General features: G+C 39.8%; 1 protein-coding gene across 3 annotated transcripts; it reads left to right on the top strand.

The window, feature by feature from the left end:
- Positions 1-23,001, top strand: LOC146700152 (rho GTPase-activating protein 42-like). Of its 3 annotated transcripts, XM_085470236.1 has the most exons (25): positions 1-103; positions 4,668-4,731; positions 8,440-8,535; positions 8,630-8,691; positions 12,885-12,956; positions 14,807-14,908; positions 15,000-15,110; positions 15,680-15,784; positions 16,344-16,473; positions 16,596-16,696; positions 17,348-17,457; positions 17,558-17,636; positions 17,763-17,802; positions 17,910-17,972; positions 18,057-18,131; positions 18,221-18,305; positions 18,384-18,442; positions 18,595-18,700; positions 18,800-18,959; positions 19,054-19,204; positions 19,966-20,661; positions 20,785-20,938; positions 21,331-21,402; positions 21,507-21,586; positions 22,793-23,001. In XM_085470236.1, the coding sequence occupies exons 2-25, from the start codon at positions 4,698-4,700 to the stop codon at positions 22,879-22,881; spliced, it is 2,832 nt and encodes a 943-aa protein (XP_085326362.1). In that variant the 5' UTR covers positions 1-103; positions 4,668-4,697; the 3' UTR covers positions 22,882-23,001. The 3 variants fall into 3 exon arrangements, with proteins under 3 accessions (XP_085326362.1, XP_085326363.1, XP_085326361.1); XM_085470237.1 differs by lacking the exon at positions 4,668-4,731; XM_085470235.1 differs by lacking the exons at positions 1-103; positions 4,668-4,731 and adding an exon at positions 5,276-5,867.
- Positions 23,002-23,714: the final 713 nt, after the last annotated feature.

Consider the following 23,714-nt stretch of genomic DNA (forward strand, 5'->3'; position numbering starts at 1 on the left):
TGTTCTCGGTGGTCAGGAACAAATGTAATCGCATGGCAGGATGCTGTAAAAGGACCAAACTTCAGCCAGGAGAACAACTGAGATAATCCATCCACAATACGAGGTTAGTCATTCATATACTGCTGCATGGGCTGGGCTGTAGTTACATCCTAAGGTTTTAAAAACTGAGCTTAAATAAATGATTAGCGGTAATAAAAGCCGAGGGAGGTCAACAGTGATCACTGACTGTTTTAGGAGCTTTTTGAGATTAAATAGAAGAAAATACAAAACATTAAACATGTTAACAACACAAAAGCCATATTAAACGCAGATAGGGTTGCCAACTCCCTGAAAAATAAATAAGGGACACCTCGTGGCCAGGGCCGGGCGACCCAGTTGTCTTCACCCTTCCCAGTGTGGTGAATTTTCTAGCTCTTTTTTTGTGTGTGAAATAATTTTTTTAACCATTTGACTTGAAGTTGATTTAAGTAGATGCATATTCTATTCTTTGTGATATGAACACATGTGAAACAAATGATCATTTAGCCATTTATTTTTAGCTCAAAATGACAACATTAACACAGTAAAACAGGTCTCTTTCTTAAACAGAAGCCTGTCATGCTTAACTTTTGAGAATATAAGTAAATCTTTCTTTAAAAGCACTCTGTCCTGCTTAACTTAAAATAATAGAAAACAATAGAAAGAAAAATATTCTTGTAACAGTGCACATTTAGTGCATTTAGTACAATTGGCTTCAGCTGAGGTATTATTTCAGCTTTTCTAATGCTAATCAGCTGCTCCTGTTTGTAAACCCGCTTGTTCCCATGATTATGCATCATAACTCATCATCATTATTCATCTATGTATTACTTTTATGTATTAGTCATCAATTTGTTGTAATCATCTATCCTTGCAGTTGTTTATTACACAAAATAAATTATATTATCACACTTCTGGCCACATAGCGCTGATAATCACTGCACATGTCCATATTAACGTTTTCCAGCCAGGTGTTTTCCTTTTCCCATTCTTCCCTTTCTCTGAGGGGAACAAACATTGCTGCTCTAATGCTGGGCTCACACTGTGCGATTTTTGGCCCATTTTGAGCCGATTTTTGAGTGATCGGACCGATTTTGGCCTTCATCGTGCGTCGTGTAGTATACGTGGGGTAACGAGAAGTGATTAACACCTCACGACCAGCTCCCGATCATCAATCGCTCGTGAGGGTGTCACCACAGCCGCTCACACTGCTCGCGCGCAAACGTAAACGTTGGTGAAAAGATCTGGACACAAGCGATGGAGGCACAACTTGTAGAACTTTGGAAAGCTCATCCGAGCCTTTTCGATGTGGCATCACAAAATTATCACGACCACAACAACCGTGAAAATAGTTGGATCTACACTGCTGCTCAATCACAGCTGCCTGATCAATGTTTTTCATTAGCAATTTAGCAAAGTTGATGGTAGTGGTGTGTCTGTGTGAGTGAAAGACAGAGAGAGCGAGCGACAGATTTTCTGTTATAACCTTCATGTTATGGAGGCACAGTGTGAGCACTCAGGTCCCATCAGAGCATCGGGCCGTATAGTGTGAGAGTACATCGTGACATATGAACTTCTAACCCCTGCGAGTCAATCGTGCAGTTTGAGCAGGAGCTGAATAACGTGACTGAAAAAAATCGCAGTGTTTGCCCAGCTTTAGGTGTACTGTCATCCGAGACTTGCACTGCAGTGTCGGCGTTTGTTCCCCTGTTGGCCATGCTTCTTGTTGTGGTCATCTGTTGTCTTCCGGTATTTTCTCCGCAAGCGACCTTTCCTCGACCAATGAGATGAGCGGTAATCTGAATTGTCATACTCGAATTGTCATAAGTGTGCTGTCAGCTCATTGGTCACAAAGCAGGAGAGGGGCTGGGAATTAGGGCTGAACGATTATGGAAAATAATCTAATTGCGATTTTTTGCCCCAATATTGCGATTGCGATGCGATATGCGATTATTTTTTAAGGTATTTGTCTTCTGTATTATTAAACAAAGACAAGCAATACATCATATAGTATGGCCAATACTATATTACATTAATTTTAAACTGTTCTTTCCTGGAAGACAGACCTCTGTTATGATGACATGAGGTGATGCATGAATTGATGACTGACATTTTTATTTAACTTCTTCAATCACAACAGTATATTTGAACATACACAATAGTTTATTTTTAGCTTACAAACATCTGAGCATAAAGTGCTGACAAGGAACCCTGGTGTAAACATTAAAATGAAAGTCAGTACAATGTGCAGATTGCAGAAATATACATAAAAAAAAAATCAGTGGCTTTACCACATTCAGTTTTTCGACATCTGTGAACTACTAGACAGTCATTCAATTAAAAAATAATATTAAATAAATAAAACTAATAAATAAAAAATACACACATCTTACTGATCTCTGCAGTCAGTAACATTACACATAAAGTGCAAACATAATAGCAATTGTATAAACACACACACAAACACGCCTTTAAAGTTTAAAGGCGTGAAATTGGACGGTCTAGCCTTCTGATTAGCGTCACCGCTGTCTCGGTGGAGTTTAATAAACTCGGCCGTCTGCTTCTTGCTATCTAAAATATAACCAGACACTGGTGTAAATTCTCGACTGTCTCATACTTCTGTTTAATAAGTTTTCTGTTTGACGTTTAGTCAGCTGTGTGAAAACCAAGGAGGAACCCACCCGGGGGATTAATAAAGTTTTATTTTATCTAATCTAATAACTTTAATCTCAGCCAAACCGATTTATTCACGAACAAACAAAACACTGAAAAAAGCCCAACAATAACATTTTTAGGTTGTCTAAGTGACTTATATATTACGTTTAACCCGAGCAGCGAAACTCCGCGGTGATCTGAAAATGATGTGCCGGGAGTTGTGCCGTTCTCGGCCGCATCAGTAACCCTCGAGCTCCCGGCTAGCTGTCGAGCTGGTGGGTAGCAGACACCTCTGAAAACGTCGAAGCACTTTTGCAAATATGGGATATCTTGATAAACCGAGCAGATATTTGATGTTTACACAACTACTTTCTCGCCTGAAAATATGTTAAAAGTTTATTTTGTGACCCAGAAAGATTAGTATGAGTAATTTTAAAACTTAGTAGCGGCCGCCATTGCTGGAAACAGGAGTTTGGCTGGGCCGCGCTATGAATTCTGGGATATGGTAGTAATTTGGACAGCCTTCGGCGCGTCGCTGTGACGTAATCGGTCTACAAATGCGGCCTCAGGAGGATGCAGCCCATGAATTGTATAATATAATCGCAGTATAATCGCAGCCTTTGCGGTTTTAAAATTGCACTTGATCATGTCGCGATATTATCGCAAATGCGATATATCGTTCAGCCCTACTGGGAATTATGTTTTCAAACAAAGTGTTAATTCCATAAACATTTATAGACTACTTTTGATTCTCACTGTATTACGGGACAAAGTGCGTCCCTTATTAGCTCAATACGGGACGTGTACTTTTGTTTCGAAATACGGGACGATTCCGTATTTTAAGGGACGGTTGGCAACCCTAAACGCAGACTACTTTAGGCCCGGAAGTAGGATTTGTCACGTCATCACTTAACCATCGGATAGCATGTGAAATAGATGACACTTTCAACAGTTATGTCCAGATTAAGGGGGACTACAGAAGTGTGTATACTAAAAAAAAAGAGAGAGAAAGAAATTTAAATAAATACAGCATATTTGTGCTTCACAGTCAATTCAATTTTATTGATATACCGCCAGATCACAAGAACAACCTCCTCAAGGTGCTTTATACTGTAAGGTAAGAACCCTACAATAACACATAGAAAACCCCAACAATTAGCACTTGGCGACAGTGGGAAGGAAAAGCTCTCCTTTTACAGGAAGAAACCTCCAGCAGAACCAAGTTCACGGAGGGGCAGCCACTTGAACTGACCCTGTGTGTGTGTGTGAATGACTGGAGGGAGACAGGACAAAGACAGGCTGTGGGAGAGAGACAGAAAGTATTAATATTTAATGATGCAGAGTAGTGTACAAATACAAGGAGAGCGAAAAAAGATGAGTGAAGAAGAAACACTCTGTGTATCATGGAAAGCCCCCAGAACCATAAACCTATTGCAGGGTAACAAAATCTCCCGAATCCAAACTGGGAGCTGGTTCCATAGAAGAGAGGCTTGAAAGCCAAAGACTCTGCCTCCCTTTCTACTTTCAAATGCCCAAGGAACCATGAGTAAGCCAGCATTCTGAGACTGAAGTGGTCTGTTGGGGTTATATGGCGATACGGAGTGGTTGATTCTCAAGCTTTAGCTTACATATTGTGTGTGTGTTTGAGTCAGATATAGCACATTTTTAACCCATTGCTCAGTACGAGTAACATGTCCATGTCATTCTCCCTTATAGTCACTGCACTTTGTCCCACATTTATTTGGTCCTACGTTTATTTGGATCTGGTCACATTAGTTGTCATGCATTGGGGGTACTGAAATACAGTAGGACGTGTTCTCCTGGAGTCTACCACTGGGATGTTAACAGTGGATTGGTTTCTAGGTCCTGTTGGCTGCCTGGGACCTCCATAGATCAGGTGTGCTCTGGATTCTCAGTGGGCTTGTTTTGTTGGGGAAAGTAGCTTAATACCTTTGTTGAGCAGTTTTTGTGGTCTGGTTTTCATCCACTTGTAGAGGCTGCTGTTACTGGGGAGTGTAACTGCGATGGGATGCATGACTGGTCTGCAACAATGTCCAGGTGGGTTGGTAAGTGTCAAAACACCACCCAGTGCCAGCACCCAAAGTATCCCAGATGAACACTGCATTGTAACAGGCAATCAGTGTTAGTTACCCTGTAGTTATGTAGTTAATGAGGTGGCTCATCGATGTACAGTACATCTAGGCGTCTCTAGTTGTCTGTGAGGAAAACGGGGTTTAAAAAAAAGAGAAAAAAAGGGAAAAACGGCAGGGTACTTTTTAATCCTTTAACACATCAGCTGACATACTCAGTTCCTTGTAACGCTTTCACTTCACCCGGAATATACTGACAATTCGCGCTGAAATGAAACAGATTTTCAGGACTTTAATTTGAGCTGTTGTGTTATTTAAGTATTTATTCATAGGAAAATAATTTATTTAAAAATTTTCTCGAGTATTTTCTATTATTAAAATTATTGTTGTTGTTGCTGCCGCTGGTGTTCATATTGTTAAAAACCTGTGGATCACAGAGTTATCGGCCCATTTGTATTCTTTGCCAAGTTTTCCACCAATTTCAGCACGCGCCAGCAGGAGTCTCCCGTTCCCATAGTAACAAGACTAGGATCCGTCCGTAGACAAAGTTAGCCAGTCTTTGCCGACTTCTTTCTTTGGTGCGACCAACATTAAGCCCTGTTAGTTACTCTGCACGGCCGTACGTCCGCTTTGCTTCACCTAATAAGTAAATAAGAAGTCAGCGCGACGCCTTATATGAAAGTAGCGACAGTAAGAAGGCTGGAGAGAAGCTGCATGGAGCTCGTTGTATAGCTTAGCCAAGCCTTCTCTATCAGAGACTCTGTTGTGTTCTTGTGTCCGGAAGTTCTGCTGGGAAAAAAGTAAGAAAGGCATGAAAAAGAGTAGCTGGAGGAAATTTCTGAGAAATTTGCTCGGAGCACACTGAAACACCGTTTGGTGTCTCGCCGAGGAGGCAGAGAAGGCGTCGTGCTGTTGTTCTCTCGTAATTAGCGGCGTGTATTAATCTAGCGATGGGTCTGCCGACGCTGGAGTTCAGTGATTCTTTCCTGGACAGCCCGGATTTCAGAGAGCGGCTGCAGTGCCATGAAATAGAGTTGGAGCGAACCAACAGGTTCATAAAAGACCTCATCAAAGATGGAAACATGCTCATATCTGCCCTTAAAAGTAAGTACGCGCTGATTAATAGCTGATTCTTGGGAGCGAATGTGCTTTACAGTTTGCAGTGATTTATGCAACCTGATCCAAAGGGAAGTCCTCTGGGTATCATTCCAAACAGAACCACTGTAGGGACTTGAACCTTGAGTGTCTCATTTTTCATTTGTGTGTGTAGTATGAGCAGGACAGTTTGGAAGGTAGTTACAGTGTTATGCACAGTGTAGGTCTGTGATATACACAGCAGCTATTGCGCGAGTTAATAATTAATAATATTTGTTCACCTTAATTTGTTGATGTAGGTCACCTTTACAATATTGTAGTCTGCTGTTACATACAGGTTTTAACTAGCAGAAAGCAGCAAACAGCTGACAACTGCCTTGAGGGCCCAAAACAGCAGGACCACCGCCTAACCTCCACCCACCAAGCTACTATTGGGTGTTACCTGATTTCGGCTAGATTACTGAAAATATATAAAAAGACCATGTCCACATTAACTATATCAGTGATGTTTTTGATTTTTTTTTTCTATAAACAGTGGGTATTTTTTTTAAAAGTGGCAGAAGAATGTTAATTTAGCTTGTTTTGCTTGGGTATTAGTACTAAACCTAAAGGCACTAAACTCTCAATTTCTTTAAAACAGAGGAAAACTGGAAATATTCACATTTTTGCACATATGAATCTTTATTATTATCACATTTGGGGTTTTTCCTGAATACAATTTTTTTTAAACGCCAGCCCCAGAATACCTTGTATTTATTAAATGGTTGGAAATAACTGGAACACGCAAATGCTATGCAAAGAAAGTCTTAAAGAAGGTTGCTCAGTCTCATGGCATTCACCATCAAATAACCTTACATAGTACAGGTCAGCCCCCAAAGATCGCGTTAATGACTGTGTGTTTATTAATTTTGACACCTTCATTTGACAGTATAAAGGCACATGGCTGGGTTACTGACTGGGTGCCATATTCTTGTCCTGATGACAGCTTTCAAACAGCATATACCTCCTTGTTGTTTGTAGTGTTTGATTAAGGTGGGGGGGTGGGGTTTTTGGCTCACCTGTTGGCTGAGGTCATCACCTGCCGCTGCCAGCTGTATACACACAAGGTCAAAACAAGGCAGAGGTTTGTCAGAAAACCTTACCTACTTCCGAACTGGATGAAGAAGAACATGAAGTCTAAAGAGGCTGAAGCTTCAATTTTATTGTTTGATCACCACATTTCAGCTTGCAGCTTTCACCAGGGTGAAGCAATAATACCACAAGTGTTGCTGGAGTTTTAACCTCTGTTAAAAGAAGCATGACCAGACTTCAAAAACAGTAAATATAGGACAAGAAGTATGCTTGTGAGGGACAATGTGGGACATATTACCAATGCTGAGAGTAAATCAGTGAAAGAGAGATATATTTTATTTGAATGTTTTCCAAATCTCTTGCTAAGTAAATATGTGTACTTTTTCGCATTAGATGTCTTACTCTCATGCATCCTCTCTCTCTTAAAAAAAAAAATCCCAGCAGCCTTTAAAACTGTTGTTAACTGTTCAGAGGATGATTTCTCTGATAATAATCTAGGTTTTAGTTCATCCATGAAATGGCACATCTCATTTTGAGCTGAAAAAAAAAACCTCTTGAGAATCACCTACCACTAGTTTTACACAGTTATTAAGGGTTTTCGAGTCTTTATTGTAGTTGTATATTTTATTGTGTTTATACTTCACAAAAGTCTCCAATGTTTGTGTTATTGTGGTGATTTCCACATGTTAACTTCAGGAGAACCTTGATGAAATGATGTCTTTTGGTGCAGCCTCTAAGTAAAAAGCCATACTTTGGAAAAAGTGTGTGCCTAACAGTGTTGAATTGTAAGATTGAGGGAACACGAGGGGGTCACCTTAAACACACAAGGTGTTTGACTGCTCTGTGACCACACAGATGTGAAATAACCTGAAAACCAGTCAAAAGCAAGTTATTTGACACCAAACAAACCCTCATCAGAATAAGCACATTAAGCACATTTTTCTGCACGAATGCAGTCTAGGACATAAACAGTCCTGGACACCAAATCGAGTGCAGAATGAAGTGGTTGTTTTGTTGTTTTCATACATTCAACCTGAACAAAGTTTTTGCAGTAATCTGGTGTACACTGATAGAAATATAAATGACAGTTTAATGGTTTTATTACCAGTTTGCAGTGGAGTGGTATGATTAAGATGTTTTCTCAGCGGCTGCCCTGCACAACAATCTCAGGGTGTGTTAATGACAGAATGCAGCCAAGTATTTTGTGTGCCTTAGAGAATAAACTGTGGTATTAAACTCTATTATTGGAGTGTTGTTTGGACACGTAAACACACAGGAGATTGTTGCAGGGTGTGGCACTTCATTTACATCACACTTGAAGAGACTTGTAGGAAAATATATTAATGGTTTATTACAGGATGGAATAAGTGATTTTTCCCTGCAACCTGTAGAACAAAGGGAGCATTTCAGGTGGCCGCTGATGGCAACTTGTGCAAAAAGCTAAACAGGCTAAGTTAAAGATGTTACCCGTAATCCAGCTGTTAACAATGCTTCTACCTGTCTTCCTCAGGTCTTTCTCTTGCTGTACAGCGATTCTCACAGTCTCTGCAGGAGTTTCAGTTTGAATGCATTGGAGATGCAGAGACTGATGATGAGGTCAATATAGGTGAGACAGAAATGCCACTTTTTACACAAGCTTGCACAATATTTAAGATATGCAAAGCCTTTTACAGCAGTGGGATGTGTTATTTATTTTGCAGCCCAGTCTTTAAAGGAGTTCTCTCAGCTCTTAAGCACCATGGAAGAGGAGAGAAAACGTCTGGTAAGAAAATGTGTGATTGTATTTGAGTGTGGGTGCGTAGAAATACAGACTTGGTAGCAGTTTGATACATTGATAACTAACTGTAGGATGTTTGTTCTTGTAGATATTTATACCTGTCATCTTTCTCTGGCTGACTATGCTCATCTCTTAAAAAAATTAACCAAACTGCTATCACCAAAGTCTAAACCAACCAGAAATGTGTTCGCACTCTATGTCTCCTGTTGAGCAGCAGAAAGCAGCAAGTGCATCCCATCTTTAAGCACCTGTAATTTTTTTTTTAATAGTAAGAATTTGAAAATACTGTGGCAGCATGAAAGGGAAAAAATACCACTTGAATCTGAGGCTTCCTTCAGGTCTGCAGAACTTTATCACGAGAGAACTGAAACTAGCCTGTTTTGGTTCCCTCTCAGTTCTTTCTCAGTGTCATTTTGGCCGAGCTGAAACCATCTCACTGTACATTACCTTACTAACTACTATACACTGACCAAAAAAGGAGTAAATATTAAAAATAGGATCACCAGGAGGCTAGAAAGCAATTTCAAATGAATGCTAATGATCAACCCAATATGTGACTGTAAATGTGTTCACAACTTTTTCACCAGCCCAAGTGGACAAAAAAAAAACATGTTTATTCACCATTACTGATTAAGATTTAAGTCATTAGTTACTAGGGCTGCTCGATTATGGCAAAAATGATAATCACGATTATTTTCACTGAAATTGAGATCTCGATTATTTGACGATATTTATTTAACCCTTTAAGACCTACCATAGAACTAAGTCCGCCAGAGCTTATATTATTTTTTTACATGTTGTAGTGCCATTTGTGGGAGCATTTCAAGTTGCTATACAACTGATATGGCCCATATTTTAATAATATGTATGCATTAAGTCCATAGTAACTACATTAATTGCAAAAAAGTGCAATAAACTACAAAAAAATTGAAAATAGTTTTTGTTTTGTTTTTTACATATATTTCTACTTGGAGAAATTTAAGAGGTTTATCCCTTAAAACTTTAAATACAAAAAAGTTGCAAAAAATAGTTTACAACAACAGGAAATTTATTTTGAGTGTCTTTATAGTTTTATTTTTGAGATACACCAATTTTTATATACACTGCAGAAAAAACAAAAAAACAATCCTATGATGCAAATTTGCAAAGAAAACAGCAGGTGCATCAAAATAAACTATTTCCAGCAGTGCAATTTGAGTTCTAAGCATCTCAGAAACTATTCAGAAAAGTCAAACATGACCAGTATAGGTTTTTAAGGCCTACAAGTAAAAAACTACATTTCCGCGAAAATGACGTCACTTCCGGTTTCGGCCAGGAAATGGCGGACATGGATAGTTCGTGCTGATGTCTGTTTCACTGTGGGAAGTGTTACTAACAGCTGATCGGATCGGCAAAGCATGTTTCTGGAATATTATGTTTTTGTTCCTGCAAGCGCTTTTTATGCAATTTTTGCAAAGCTATATGTGGAAGGAAACCGTGACCGAGGACAAGCTGATGGCATAAGATGTAAGTACAACTCCTCCAGTTTCATATACAAAACAAATTATTGCGCTAGCTTACACGGTTCAGGTTCTACAGGGATTTAAAAATCGTTACACAAAACGGAGCGTGCTGCTCTGACCGGATTTAAAGGGTTAACAATGACTTTAAAAAATAATATAAAATAGTGTGCAACACCACTGAAGTTTTTTTTAACCTCTCTTTTCAACCAACGGCAGTCACTCTCCTCTCCAAATAACTTCTGCTTAGCTTTCCGAGCTTCCCTCGGGTCCTCTTAATCAGCGGTCTCCAACCTTTTTTGCGCCACGGACCAGTTTATGCCCGACAATACTTTTTACGGACCGGCCTTTAAGGTGTCGCGGATAAATGAGGGAGGGGCTAATAATCGGCTCAGTCATTTTTAATGATCGTTGAAAGCCCAGATCGTAATCGTGATTAAAATTCGATTAATTGAGCAGCCCTATTAGTTACTATGTACAGGATTTCTGTTTAAAAGCTGAACTCATTCTTAGCCACTGTCACTTCCTCGAGCTCCTACTTCAGTCCAGTTCCCACAAGTCTGATTCACACCTTCTTCTTTTTTTAGTGAATACGTTTTACCGACAGCACTTTGTGCACCATGGCAATTTGGGAAATGTCTTTGACTCAGAGAACCTCCATCAGTCAGAGGTCTTTGTTTCAGGGTGACTCGAGTCTGGCACAGTCTGTGTGAAGGCAAACCTGTGCGCATGTGCAATGTATGTGCATAGTATGCAACCTCATGTGTGTGTCTTTGTGGTTGTGAGCACGGTCTGGTTACAGAGGCACCATGTGGAACCTATTCTGCCAATTCCCCTGTGAGCGTGAGCACAGCCCCAGTGCCTGGGAAAGTCCATATAAGGGTCCTGTGTGTGTGTGTTTGACTGCCCATTTCTCTTTGTGAGTGTGTATGTGTGTGCACGCATTTCGATTGCATGCTTTTCCACTTAATGTGGCACTACTCCAACCCTTCTAACAACATCATTATTATCATTATTATGTTTAAGGGAAATTCCAGCAAATGAGTTCCTCTGAAATACCTACCCGTCCAACCTGAAAAGACCATTATTGTGACCTGACAATGGACTTCAGTCTCTTAGATTTCACTTTCATCCAGCTGAATGTAATAAGAAACCAGATCTCTTTTGGGGTATTAGGGCAGCACGAAAGTCAAAGTGAAAGTGGAGTCATGATGTGGGAGTGGGGGTATATTTATAGTCTGATGCTTAAATCAACTGAGACAGAACAAAGTAAGATTTGACCGACATTTGCAATATATAGACTCCTGACTAAAGAGGGCAGAGACCTAATGTAAACACCAGAGTCCTCAGTTCTGATAACCCCTCTGTACCACAGCCTCTCACTCACAAGTTTCTCATACATACTGCAGCAACTCAACCAGCAGAAATGTTACAGCAGTTTTACTGTAATTTTTCTGATGAAACAGGCCAGTGTTGGCCAATATTTTGTGAAATACTTTGCATCAGAGCTCTTTGGTTTGCAGTATTTCAATGACTACTGGCAAAAAAACAGTTTTATGTCTAGTGTTTTTAAATAGAGTGATGTGCAAAAGTCTTGAGCCACCCCTCATGTCTTTATCTTTTTCTAGGACAACAGGAATACATTGTATAAAGCAAAAAAAAAAAAAAAGGGCATTTCTGACAAACCTTATAGTCAAAATTGGATATCACCACCGAGCAACTTTATTCTTCAACAAGACCTGAACTCTCTTTGGCAAGCTTTCTTTCTTCAAGTAGTCTTCAGGAACAATTCTACAGGCTTCTCGAAGGACAATCAGATTTTTTCTTTTTATCCTTTGGATGTTGGCTGCCTTTTGTTCCATTCTAATCTCACACTGTTGTTGTTGATGTTGAAGTCCAGGTTCAACATTATTGTGGGGAGGCCAATCCATGACTAATAGTGTTTCATTGTGTGTTTTCTATCCAGGTATGCAGTTTGTTTGGGATAATTGTCATTTTGCAAATGGTCAGATACAAAGACTGGATAGCAAATGTGTGAAAAAGGAGCCGATGTCAAAAGAAAAGCTTTAAAAGACCTTCAGAAAGTCTGGCTTTGGCACAATATAAAGGAATGTGAGATGGCTTGAGGCTTTGGCAGAGTACTGTATGTGCCAAGCATGACGAAATCATAACTAAATGTTTGTGCTGGGTGTTACTGTGATGTTTGAACAGCTCTTCAAGGTGATGAAGCTTAAGCTTTGTTTTTGTTTTGTTATGTCAGCAGCAGGTAAAGTGTAGGCATTAAAAGGTGTTTGATTATTCAGATCATTTGCTTTGCTCAAATATACATACCTTGCTACCTCTGTTCTCAATAATTTCCATTTAAATAGTTTACAATTGACAAGGTAAATAGAGTAAATCTCAACCAGAAATTTGCTTTTATACAACAATTTGGTGAAGTTTTCGATAGATTGTCTTGTTAGCATATTGATTTGAAATATTTTGAATTAAATTTTCCTGTTTTAAGGTAAAACTCTCAGAATAATAAAAGGCAAGCCTCTGCTGACCAGTTGATAAAAGCTATTTTGAGTGAGACGCTAAAGCCCTCATGGGAGCTGTTGCTTTATTTATGTTGCTTGTCTCGATATTTACTCGATATGACACACTGAGCTGACTGCATTTTCTGTTTTCATCTCTTAGATCCAAAATGCTGATGATGTTTTGATCTCACCACTCGAGAAGTTTCGGAAGGAACAGATTGGAGCTGTAAAGGTATACCTCCTCTTCTTATAGTCGAAGGGTCACTGCTGAGTAGATTATGAACATGGATGTTGCTTTCATTTGGTATGCAGCACTCTGGGTGGTGATCAGACAGATCACTCTGCTTCTTTCTGGTCCCGCTCGGGTTGTTAGTCAGCGATCAGAGAATCCAATTTGTCGAGATAAATGATGGATCACAGTCCAGTGTCAGCAACAAGGTCATGGGAACGGACGCTGGGAGGGCAAGAAAAGGAGCACGTCACAGACAGAGGGATGGTTGAACTCAGACAGACAGTGTAAACAAAAAATGAGTTTGGTGTCTGGTTTCAGCAGCTGTCTCGAGTTGTATAATCCAGTTTTATCTATTTTTTGGTTTCCTCTTTTCTTTTTCAGTGAAAAATAAGGATGTAGATAGCAGCATCACGTGGTCGATTACTAGTCCTGAAAATGAAATCAAAGCTCACTTCTTTGTATTACTGGAAGTAACTCCTCAGCCTGAAATGTTGCAGGTGTTTGCGTGAGAAATGCCAGTAGTCACTTCTCAGAGAATAGAGATACACGTGTGGCATTGAGAGCTACAGCTGTTTTTGTAAAAGAGATGTTATCGTAACTATTTTTAGTGTGTCTCTTCCAAAAAATGTGCTACTGAAACTCACAGTTCCAGCAGGATAAACTCAAAACTTTAGTGACTGCCTAACTTTTATCTGTAGAATAAAACAAATTACATAAGAAGTTAGGACGATGTGAGAAATTGAAACAAAAAATGGAACGCAGTGATTTGCAAATATAACCAGTTAAAGCTGCTCAACAGCCCCATATTTTTTTATTTCATAATGTCCAAATGTTTTCAGCTGCTGAAAGGTCTGGACTGCAAGACTTTTCTACTGTGAAGCCATACTGGTTGAGTAGTTGGCATTGTCTTGCTGAAATATCCAAGGCCTTCACTGAAAAGACAATCTGGGAGCACAAGTTGCTGTAAAACCTTCAGCATTGACGGCCCCTTTTAAGATGTGTAAGCTGTTAATTTCACAGGCACTGACGCACCCCAGGAGATTCAAACTTTTGAGCTGAGCACTGATAACAAACCAGATAAAGGTGTGTCTCCGCTTTAGTCTGACCACAGAGCAGTTTTCTGCTTTGCCTCAGTCCATTTCAAATAAGCGTTAGCCCAGAGAAGATGGTGGTGTTTCTGGAATATGTTCATATATAGCTTCTACTTTGTATGATAAAGTTTTAGCCTGTGGTGTCAAGAGAAAAAGTTTAAATATAATTACAAAAGACTGATTTTTAAAAAAAGGAGATGTGGGGGCCCACCGTAACCCTTTGTGTACGGTTTGTCAGAAAGTCCTTAATCCATAGACAGGTGGAATATGGGACTCCTAGGGTTAACAGCTTGCACACCAGCTGTGAGGAAGGATGGTGTTAAAGGCAGAGCTAAAGTCAATAAAGAGGAGGCGTGTGTAGCTCCCCTGGTGCTCCAGGTGCGACAGGGTAGCATGGAGAGATGTAGATGATGAGATATTTTAAAGCCTCGATTATACACGGACCACTGGAGACCCAACGACTGAGTAATCATTCCAGTTATACTTCTTTAAACTGCACTGCCTACGCGCATATGTAGTTGGTGCATTGTAATTGAAATTCACAGACACCCAAGAAGATTCGCAGATGTGGAAAGTATAAAACCCACTTAAGTCTGAACAACACTTAAGTCTGTTCAGTTCCTCAATTTGAACAACTGAACAGACATTCTTTATTTACATTTTACAGCAAAAAGTCACAAATTACATTGGAAATTACATTGGCAGATTTAAATGTATTTATTTATTTATTTAAGTCTGTGGATCCCTCACTCTTTTCAGGAGGAAAAGAAGCAATTTGACAAAGAAACAGAACGGTACTACTCTGTCCTGGAGAAACACCTCAGTCTGTCTTCCAAAAAGAAGGAGTCCCAGCTGCAAGAGGTAAAACTCTACATAAGTTGTTACATATAAATAAAGCGTAAACATTAAATACACTAAACACTGTGTGATGTTTCTGCTGTATCTGTTGCAGGCTGACTCACAGATGAGTAAAGACAGGCAGATTTTTTATGATGCGTCTCTCCAGTATGTCTTCAAGATCCAAGAAGTGCAGGAGAGAAAGAAGTTTGAATTTGTAGAGCCGGTGAGTTCACATAACACAAGTGCCATAGAAATTTCACTTTTCGTAACACGAAACACGATGAAATCATTATCAGGTATTTGCTTCCTGTGTCGAGTTGCCAGTTCACACTTTACTTTTTGCTCTGATCAGTAGAGGGAAAACCTAGTCACCAGTGCGACATCGCAGGAAAATATTAAGTAATGAGTCTCTTCTGTGTCATAAACATCAAGTAATAAAATTTCAGTTTTAAAGTAAAAAGAAAGTCGTTTTCTGAAAAGTATACATTACACGGAGTGTTTGCCCAGTGATAAACATGTTTAATGATACATATCAGTAGAGCCCACTTCCTGTTGCTGTAACAGCACTTCCTGCACTGAGATTTTTCTGGCAGACAGAAAAGGAAACTCTTTGTTGTAAGGTAAACAAGGGCAGCAAACCAAACAACAGACAGAGATAGAGAGGTTTTCTCCAGCTGAAGTTATTTTGGATTGATTGAGCCGATGACTGACAATCATTCTTTTGTAATCCTCTCATTATACTCTTCACTCCCAAGCCCCCAGCTAACATTTTCCTGTGCCTCTACTCTCCAGCTTTTAGCCTTCCTTCAGGGGTTGTTTACATTTTACCATGAGGGATACGAGTTGGCCTCTGAGTTTGAACCCTATAAGCAGCAGCTTCAGTTTAATCTGCAAAATGTAAGTGATTGTTAACTGCATATGTTTTGAATAACATCTGGAGCCTTTAATGCTTACTTGTTTATGATGTGTTTTGTCTGATTTATTTACATTTTAGGCATTAATTAAATTATATTACAGACAAGGTTTAGATCCATCTGGCACTATATAACTATTATGAAAGTGAAAGTGATCTAAATAGGCTCTCTTTAATCAATTATTTCCAGACTGCAAAAATGTACTGGGCCCCGTAAACTTTTTTAGACTTTTAAGTTTGTTTGTAAGGTCTTTTAAATTATATCTACTGCTACTTCTCTATCAGGTGAAAACCTGTGTGTCTTTTTTATTTTTTAAAGCTGGATTTTTTTTAAATGCAAATATAAAGTCAGTCCACTGCTTTGAATAATATATAAGAGAAAATGAGCTCAGATTAACAAAGAAACTCTTGTAGTAATGTAGACTAGATGAAGAAACCATTTCCTGACTACATTGTTTAAAGATTTGTATACTTAATGACCATCAAGCAAGTCTCATTCTATTGTGGTTTCCTGTACAAATTATGCATGTGTTTGTTATTAAGGCTCGCAATAACTTTGAAAGTACACGCGCCGAGGTTGAGAGGTTGATGAAGAGGATCAGATCTGCAGAAGAGGACTTCAAAGCGCCCAGCTGCTTTACCATGGAGGGATATCTGTATATACAGGAGAAACGTAAGACATGCAACTCTTATACTTTGTCCTCTCCCTTATTCTTAGAAGATCCTAGACTCACATTCAAACTGAAAACATTCACGTTCAGCTCCATGAAAATGTGTATTCTATCTATTATGTAGGTCCACTGGGAAGTGTGTGGACCAGATACTACTGTACTTATGAAAGGAGCTCCAAGATGTTCACCATGAGCAACACAGAGATCAGACCAGCCAGCAGACAGGTGAGGAAACCCACACCGTGTTTTTACACGTTTTAGCCCATTTACTACCAAACATGGTCATCAGACGCTTCTGCACTGGGCTCACTTTCCAATTTTGAAACTACTTCGGTGTGGTCTGTGATTTCTGACAGCTCAGCTCTGACATATAAGGTTTAGGCATCACAGCTCTTTACTTGAATGTCCACCAGCACTGCTTTGAAAACATCCTTCCTCCTGCACACACCAAGATAAGATATACTTTATTTATCCCAAAAGTTAGGAAATGCCTTTGTTATAACAGACAAAAATTAAAAATAAGTGTGTACTAAAATAGCTTAAGATGAATAAATACAGTCAAAAAGAATGTTAAAAAATTAAAGGAGCCAAATAATTAAAACCAAATAAAACAAGCAGGGAACTCAATAATTTGAAATCTGTGTAATAAAACTAAAATAATTTGTTACTAAAACATTTACAAAAACATGAAGCTGTGAAAGCTACTTATTTGTAGTATTTTGGCAAAGACTGAAAAGTAGGACTTGCAAAAGCACAAATATGGTACTAAAAGGATTGAGCAGTAATATTTATTGACTATACCAAAAGCTCAAACTTTGTCAGATGCATTATTAGGCTATAATAGCACATACTGAAAGCACATTTCCTTGTTAACAGAACGGCGTGGTGCACAATACACCAGAGATGTTTAGGCTGCGCTCGTGCGTTCGAAGGAAGACCGATTCAATAGACAAACGCTTCTGCTTCGACATCGAGGTGGTGGAGAGGTGAGATGAAAACAAAACCAAGAGATTATTTGTGAACTGAATAAACAGAGATTTTGCTGCCGGAGTTTTCTTAGCTAAAATAACCTCCCTTTCACTGCAGACAGGGTGTGATCACCCTGCAGGCGCTTTCAGAGGCCAACAGACGGCTGTGGATGGAGGCAATGGATGGGAAGGAGCCTGTATGAAAATATCCACTATTAATAACTTACCAATGGAAGGGGTTTCAAGGATAGCTCACCTAGATATATTATTATACTCATATTCTTGCTCTTGCACTAAATAACCTTTTGTCCTTCTTTGTTCAGATATACACTCTGCCATCATTGCTCAGTAAAAAAGAAGAGAGTAAGTGCTGAAAAGCTTTGTATTCAATTCTCTGTTTATTACCATCTTAGAGCATGTGTGTCGGAGTGCCTCAGAGATTTACTTGATCTTGTGTTTGTGATTTACAGCATTTCTAAATGAGGCAGGCTTCAAATTTGTTAAGAAGTGTATCGAGCTGGTTGAAGCGAGAGGTATTCCTCATCCTTAAAATGTTCATGTGGGAAAAATTGAATTCTTTTGAGAGCTTATTGTGAAATATATGTTAAAACCTGCAGGCATTACAACTCTTGGACTCTACAGGACAGGAGGAGTGAATTCTAAGGTCCAGCGGTTGATGACGAGTGTGTTTGGTGAGATACGCCCTGTTATTCCTGTGCATAGGGAAGATTTATTCCACTCCAAAGATTATCAGGTATATTTAAAAGTCTGTTATTCACAGCTTCTACAGCTGCCTCTGACATGCAGCTGGAGGCAGATGCCTGGGACACCAAGACCATAACTAGTGGCCTCAAGGATTACTTCAGGTAGCAAAAAGCTCCTTTTTATTAGTTATGCACCTCATGAATTATACATTTCTCATTTCTATCATTCTGTGTGTGCAGGTGCCTGGCAGAACCACTGCTGACTTACAGGCTGCATAAAGACTTCATCAGGGCTGCAAGTAAAATCTTACCGCCTCTTTATATTACAGAGTACAGCCTGAGAGACAACATTTTAGAAGTATTTAGATTGAAACTGTCACTTCACGTATTGTATGTGATGTAAACAGAAGCAAATCACATCCCTCCCTGTGTACCCTGTGCTTGTTTAAAGGATATGATGAGCTGAACCACAGAGTGAGAGCCATTCATGCTCTTGTACACAAGTTACCAGAAAAAAACAGAACAATGTTGGACCTCTTAACCAACCATCTCCTTAAGTATGCACATTTTGATTTCATAATGCTTTGTTTGATATTTTTTCTGTTTGTTTGCCATAAATAAAACTGCCCACTGTTTGCGTGTCTGTGTGTGTGCAGGGTGTCCTCTCACAGCAACGAAAATATGATGACTGTGTCCAACCTGGGAATGATCTTCGGTCCCACTTTGATGAGGTCCCAGGAGGAGACAGTGGCTGCTATGATGAACATCAAGTTTCAGAACATTGTGGTGGAGATTATTATTGAAAACCATGACAAGGTGCGCTTACAGAGACGTACACCAACGCTTTAATGCACACACACACACAAACACACACACACACACTTAATGTAAGTGTATACTCTGCACTTAGATCTTCAGTGAGGCCCCAGACCTGTCAGTGCCGTTGCCTCAGGCTCCATCCTCTCGGTCGACTCCCCGCAGGAGCAAGGCCATCTGTCTGTCATCTGGAAAGAGACGAGCCCGCCTTTACCCTCCTGCTCTCTGCCTGGCAGACAATGACAGTGAGTCTCAGTATCTAAACACATGAAGTCAAACATTTTGCTCAAATACAAATGGAAGCAACTACATATCCATTTTCTGCTGCTTCGAGAGAAGATAATAGAAGAATGCCTCTCCTTTTGATGGATCCAATCAGCTGTTTGCAGTGTTTGCAAATTATTTTGTTTTTAAAAGACCGTATCTGTAAGTTGACACCCGTTCTCCTAAAAACTGCATCTCATTAATGCCAAAATATCTCCACAGAATTAAATGTAACCTTTAAAGTCCAAATGAAATAATTGCCAGAAAATTGTGCTTTTTTTAAACAAAAAAGGAGTGTTTATTTAAACTTCTGATGAGATAAAAACAAACAGTAAATATTAATTGCATATATGAGTTTTAGTTTGTGTCATATTTGCAGTTTATTTCTTAAAATGTACAGTGCAATTTATTGCTCTTTTTCAGGGGTGGAGGAGTAGTGTCATTGATAAGTGGGTGACCATCAGTTTCCTCTCACTTTAAATTATAAACCACTTAATATCTCATTTAAAAAGTGCTATATGAATAACATAAATACACACATTATTAAATTATGGCTGATGTCGAAAACATTTTGAGCGTTCTTACTGGTAAATCTGGTATTAAAGCATGAACCAAGAATTTTTTTTTCAAAGAGTTTTAGCTGCATCACTAGAATAAGTCAGTGAGAAAGTGAGATGACAGGCTAATGCATTAATATTTCGAAAGTCTTATTTGAAGGGTTTGTTTCCATTTCTCCTTCTAGGTGATACATTCAGTAGCAGCTCCAGCACGACTCCGATGGGCAGCCAGGAGTCTCTGTCCTCACACTCCTCTGAAAAGAACGGATTGTCTCAAACCTCACCTCCGTCCTCTCCTGCTGCTGAGCCCAGCTCACCCTCGTCAAAACAATCCTCTCCTGCTGCAGCTTCCTCTTGCTCACTGCCACAAAACGGTAAAGGTCAGAAACCCCCGACAGACAGTGCCTCCTCCCCCCACCTCCTGCCTTCTGCATCCTGGACATCCACTCAGCTCACTCCAACTCAGCAGACGTCCTCTGTCTCCTCCTCCACATCCTCTTTACTTTCTGCTGTGGAGAAGTCTATCAAAAGGAACTCAGTTGACTCCTTGGCTTCTGGGAAAGAGTCAAGATCTCCCTCCAGAGCCTCCACATCCACCTCCTCCGCCCAGAACTCGTCAGTAGAGCGCGCCTCCTCGCTCAGGGAGGCTGGACCAGTTCAGAGGGTGGCGTCTGTCTCCTCTCTGAAAAGCACCCATTCGGTGGATGGAAGAAATGCACCCAGTGTCACTGTCACAGACACCAAAGTGTCCGATTCTACCTCTCCTCGGCAGCTTAGAACTGCTTACAGAACTGCCTCCTCCTCATCGTCCTCCTCCTCTTCACTGTTTCCCTACCGGCTTTCCACGTCTTCCTCTCTCACCTCCCTACACATCTCTGAGGGTGCGTAACTCTGTTCACCTGCTCAGCCTTTTGCAGAAATGCAAAATCGAAGCTGTAGTTTAAAGATAAACTATAAATACGAGTCCCTTGTTTGCTTCTGATTTCTTGTGTGGCTTGTCGCAGATTACAAAAGCTGTCACGGATCGGTGCAGAGTCTCATGTCGCTGGACCCACAGGAGGCTACGCACATGCGTAAAAGTTCACGCATCCGCTGTGGCTCTGATCTGACCTCGAAACACTCTGTGTCCAGCAATGGTTATCAGAGACCTGGATCACTGTGAGTGCCTGTAAAATGATTTAATATCAAGGTGGTCTAACCGCACAGTTTTACCTTTGAACCAAAAGCTCAGGAGAAAATCAGGCTGCATGGCTGACTGAAGAAACAGCTGCTGCTAAAGAATATTTCAAAGTAACAATCAATGCTGTGGATTGCGCTTGTTGGCTTTAAATTAAAGTTTCTTAGAGTATTTTCTTTCTTGTCTGGGCTGAGGAACAGCCTGAATCATTTATTAAAATTATTAAAATGACAGTTTAGCTGCTTGTTATTAGATGGTGCTCTCAACCCAGACCTGGTCACTTATTGACCCTCAATTAAAGATGGAAATTATCTCAGGAAATGTTTTTCAAGTTACGTACCACAGATGATAGTTTTGTGTTTGTGTGTGACAGATTATCAGCGAGACTGCCGCAGCGCGAAAGTTCAATATTCTCCTCAGCGTTAGACGTGTGTTCCACTGGAAGGTATATTAACTTTGAGGTTTCTCTACTTTTTAAGCTGCCACATCTTTGCACACAAAAACTCCCCTTTACTGACTTTGACTTTAAATTATTTTTTGTTTTCTTAGGGACGCTAAAGCTCTTTACTCCTGTGAAGCAGAACACAGCCATGAACTCAGTTTTCCACAGGGGGCGCTGTTCTCAAATGGTAAGATTAAATCCGCTGAGGGAGCACTGGCTCTGTTTACTACTAGTATAACAATGATATCGGTACCTGGATAACATGTGGCATCTGCTCCACGGGCCAGCTGGTATTGAGATGTTTTTGTGTTTTCTCGAGTGTGCATACACTGTGATGTCATTTCATGCAACAAATCAGTTAGGTGAGACTGGGTAAGGCCTAGTTTAAGGTTCATTTATGTGTCTCTTCACCTACACATAGAGAAGGATTATGGCAGGGGTGTCGAACTCCAGGCCTCGAGGGCCGGTGTCCTGCAGGTTTTAGATATCACCCTAGGTCAACACACCTGAATCAAGTGATCAGTTCATCACCAGGCTTCTGGAGAACTTCAGGACACATTGAGGAGGTAATTTAGCCATTTAAATCAGCTGTGTTGGATCAAGGAAACATCTAAAACCTGCAGGACACCGGCCCTTGAGGCCTGGAGTTCGACACCTGTGGATTATGGGAATCCAACCAACAGGTTGATAAAGCTGTGTTTAGGTCAAAAGCTAAGCAGTTATGTTTGACAGGTACAAGAAGACTGGTTGAAAGACTTGCACGTTATTTAAAAAAGCCTGAACAACATTAGCCTCAAGCTTCTTTATACTGCCATCAAATGGCAGCAGGCAGCTTTAACATGTACAGCTACAAAGCTCTGCATAGCGGCTAGGAACACTTACGTATTACTAAACTTGCCTCTTAAAGGCTCCTGTTCCATTGGCGAGCTAACATCACTGCTTCTACCTGAAGCTTCTGTTGGACTTGTTCGTTTGTTCTTGCTCATCTCTACACAGACTGAATCTCAGTATCAGGTGTTCAGGGGTGTTTTAAGCTGTGTTTTGTTCATTCATAAAACTAGCTCAGACAATTGACCTACATTACAGCATTGTAGCTCATTGAACTTTAATTACATATCTTTGCTGTTTTGTGAGTATTAAAAAGCATTACTCATTGTTCATTGTTGAAAGGTTCATTAGAAACGTCATGATCTGGACTAAAATTTAGCATGAGGGTCACTGGATCTTGTAAAGTTTGTGCCATCCTAACATAACAGCAGTTCTTCAGCTTGAGTTGTAGGTTGTAGAGAGCAAGGTTATGGGTGTCTGTGTAAGTCATCATATGAAATGTGAGTGGTTTACGAGGGTCTTTGTCTCGACTTGCTGAGTTTAACTGATCTGTTTGTGTCTGCAGTGTGCCCGTCGGTGGAACCAGGATGGCTTCAAGCAACATACAATGGCAGAACAGGCCTGGTACCTGAAAACTACATCACGTACATGTGATGTTCCTGATCATGTCACCACATCACTGAAACATGGATTTTACTTGGACTTTGCTGATCTCCAGTACATAAAGTTCTGCTTTGTGCTGCTGATTAAAGATATAATATATTTATCATGTAACTGTGACTCTTATCACTGACTACTGTGGCAGGATATGAACAATATGTATACTGTATGTAACCATGTTATGCTTTATTAACCATCTTATCATACACTAGATGGTAATATTTGACTAATGTCTGATCGTTTCTACTAATCGCCATTATCAGCTCCTTTTTTGAGGATGCCACCTTTAGATTAAATGTGTCAAATAGGTACATGGAAACAGTGTTTTTCTATCAGTTTTGGTAATTTATATGTTTAATTAAAACTACGTTAAGATTAGAAATGAAGTGTTCACACCACTGTGCCTTAAAACTGTATGAACTGCTGGTCTGAATCCTGCCAAAACATCTTTTTTTCCTGCTGGCTCAGTCAGTTTGCTGTTTTAATAAATACTTTTGCTAAAAAATAAGGTTTAATCTGTAGATTGAGGTGACACTTATTATTACAATGCATGTTTCTTATTTTGCATTTTCAGTTTACCAGGTTTTGATTATGTACTACTTTTAATAACTATTGTCTTGATAGCTTTAAGTATATTTTTAATAAATGTGTAGGAAATAAGAAATGTAAATTATAGCGACACAAAAGGAAACTTGTGTATCTGCAACACTGTGCAAAAGTCTTGAGCCATCCTTCAGTTCTTTATATTTTACTGGGAAAAATAGGAATAGGTTCGATGAGATGTGTGCAAACTTGCATGTAAATATTGAGTCATTGGCAAAAACAGA

Source organism: Copadichromis virginalis, linkage group LG10, assembly GCF_057382275.1.
Source record: "Copadichromis virginalis isolate Kocher_CV1m ecotype Utaka linkage group LG10, C_Virginalis_male_GT1.1, whole genome shotgun sequence".
Taxonomy (NCBI): domain Eukaryota; kingdom Metazoa; phylum Chordata; class Actinopteri; order Cichliformes; family Cichlidae; genus Copadichromis; species Copadichromis virginalis.

Bases quoted from the DNA above. Each gene is read 5' to 3' on its own strand.
- LOC146700152 (XM_085470235.1), top strand. From the start codon at position 5,714: ATGGGTCTGCCGACGCTGGAGTTCAGTGATTCTTTCCTGGACAGCCCG. The intron at 18,306-18,383 runs GTAGCAAAAAGC...CTGTGTGTGCAG, and splicing joins GGCCTCAAGGATTACTTCAG to GTGCCTGGCAGAACCACTGC. The intron at 19,205-19,965 runs GTGAGTCTCAGT...TTCTCCTTCTAG, and splicing joins CTGCCTGGCAGACAATGACA to GTGATACATTCAGTAGCAGC.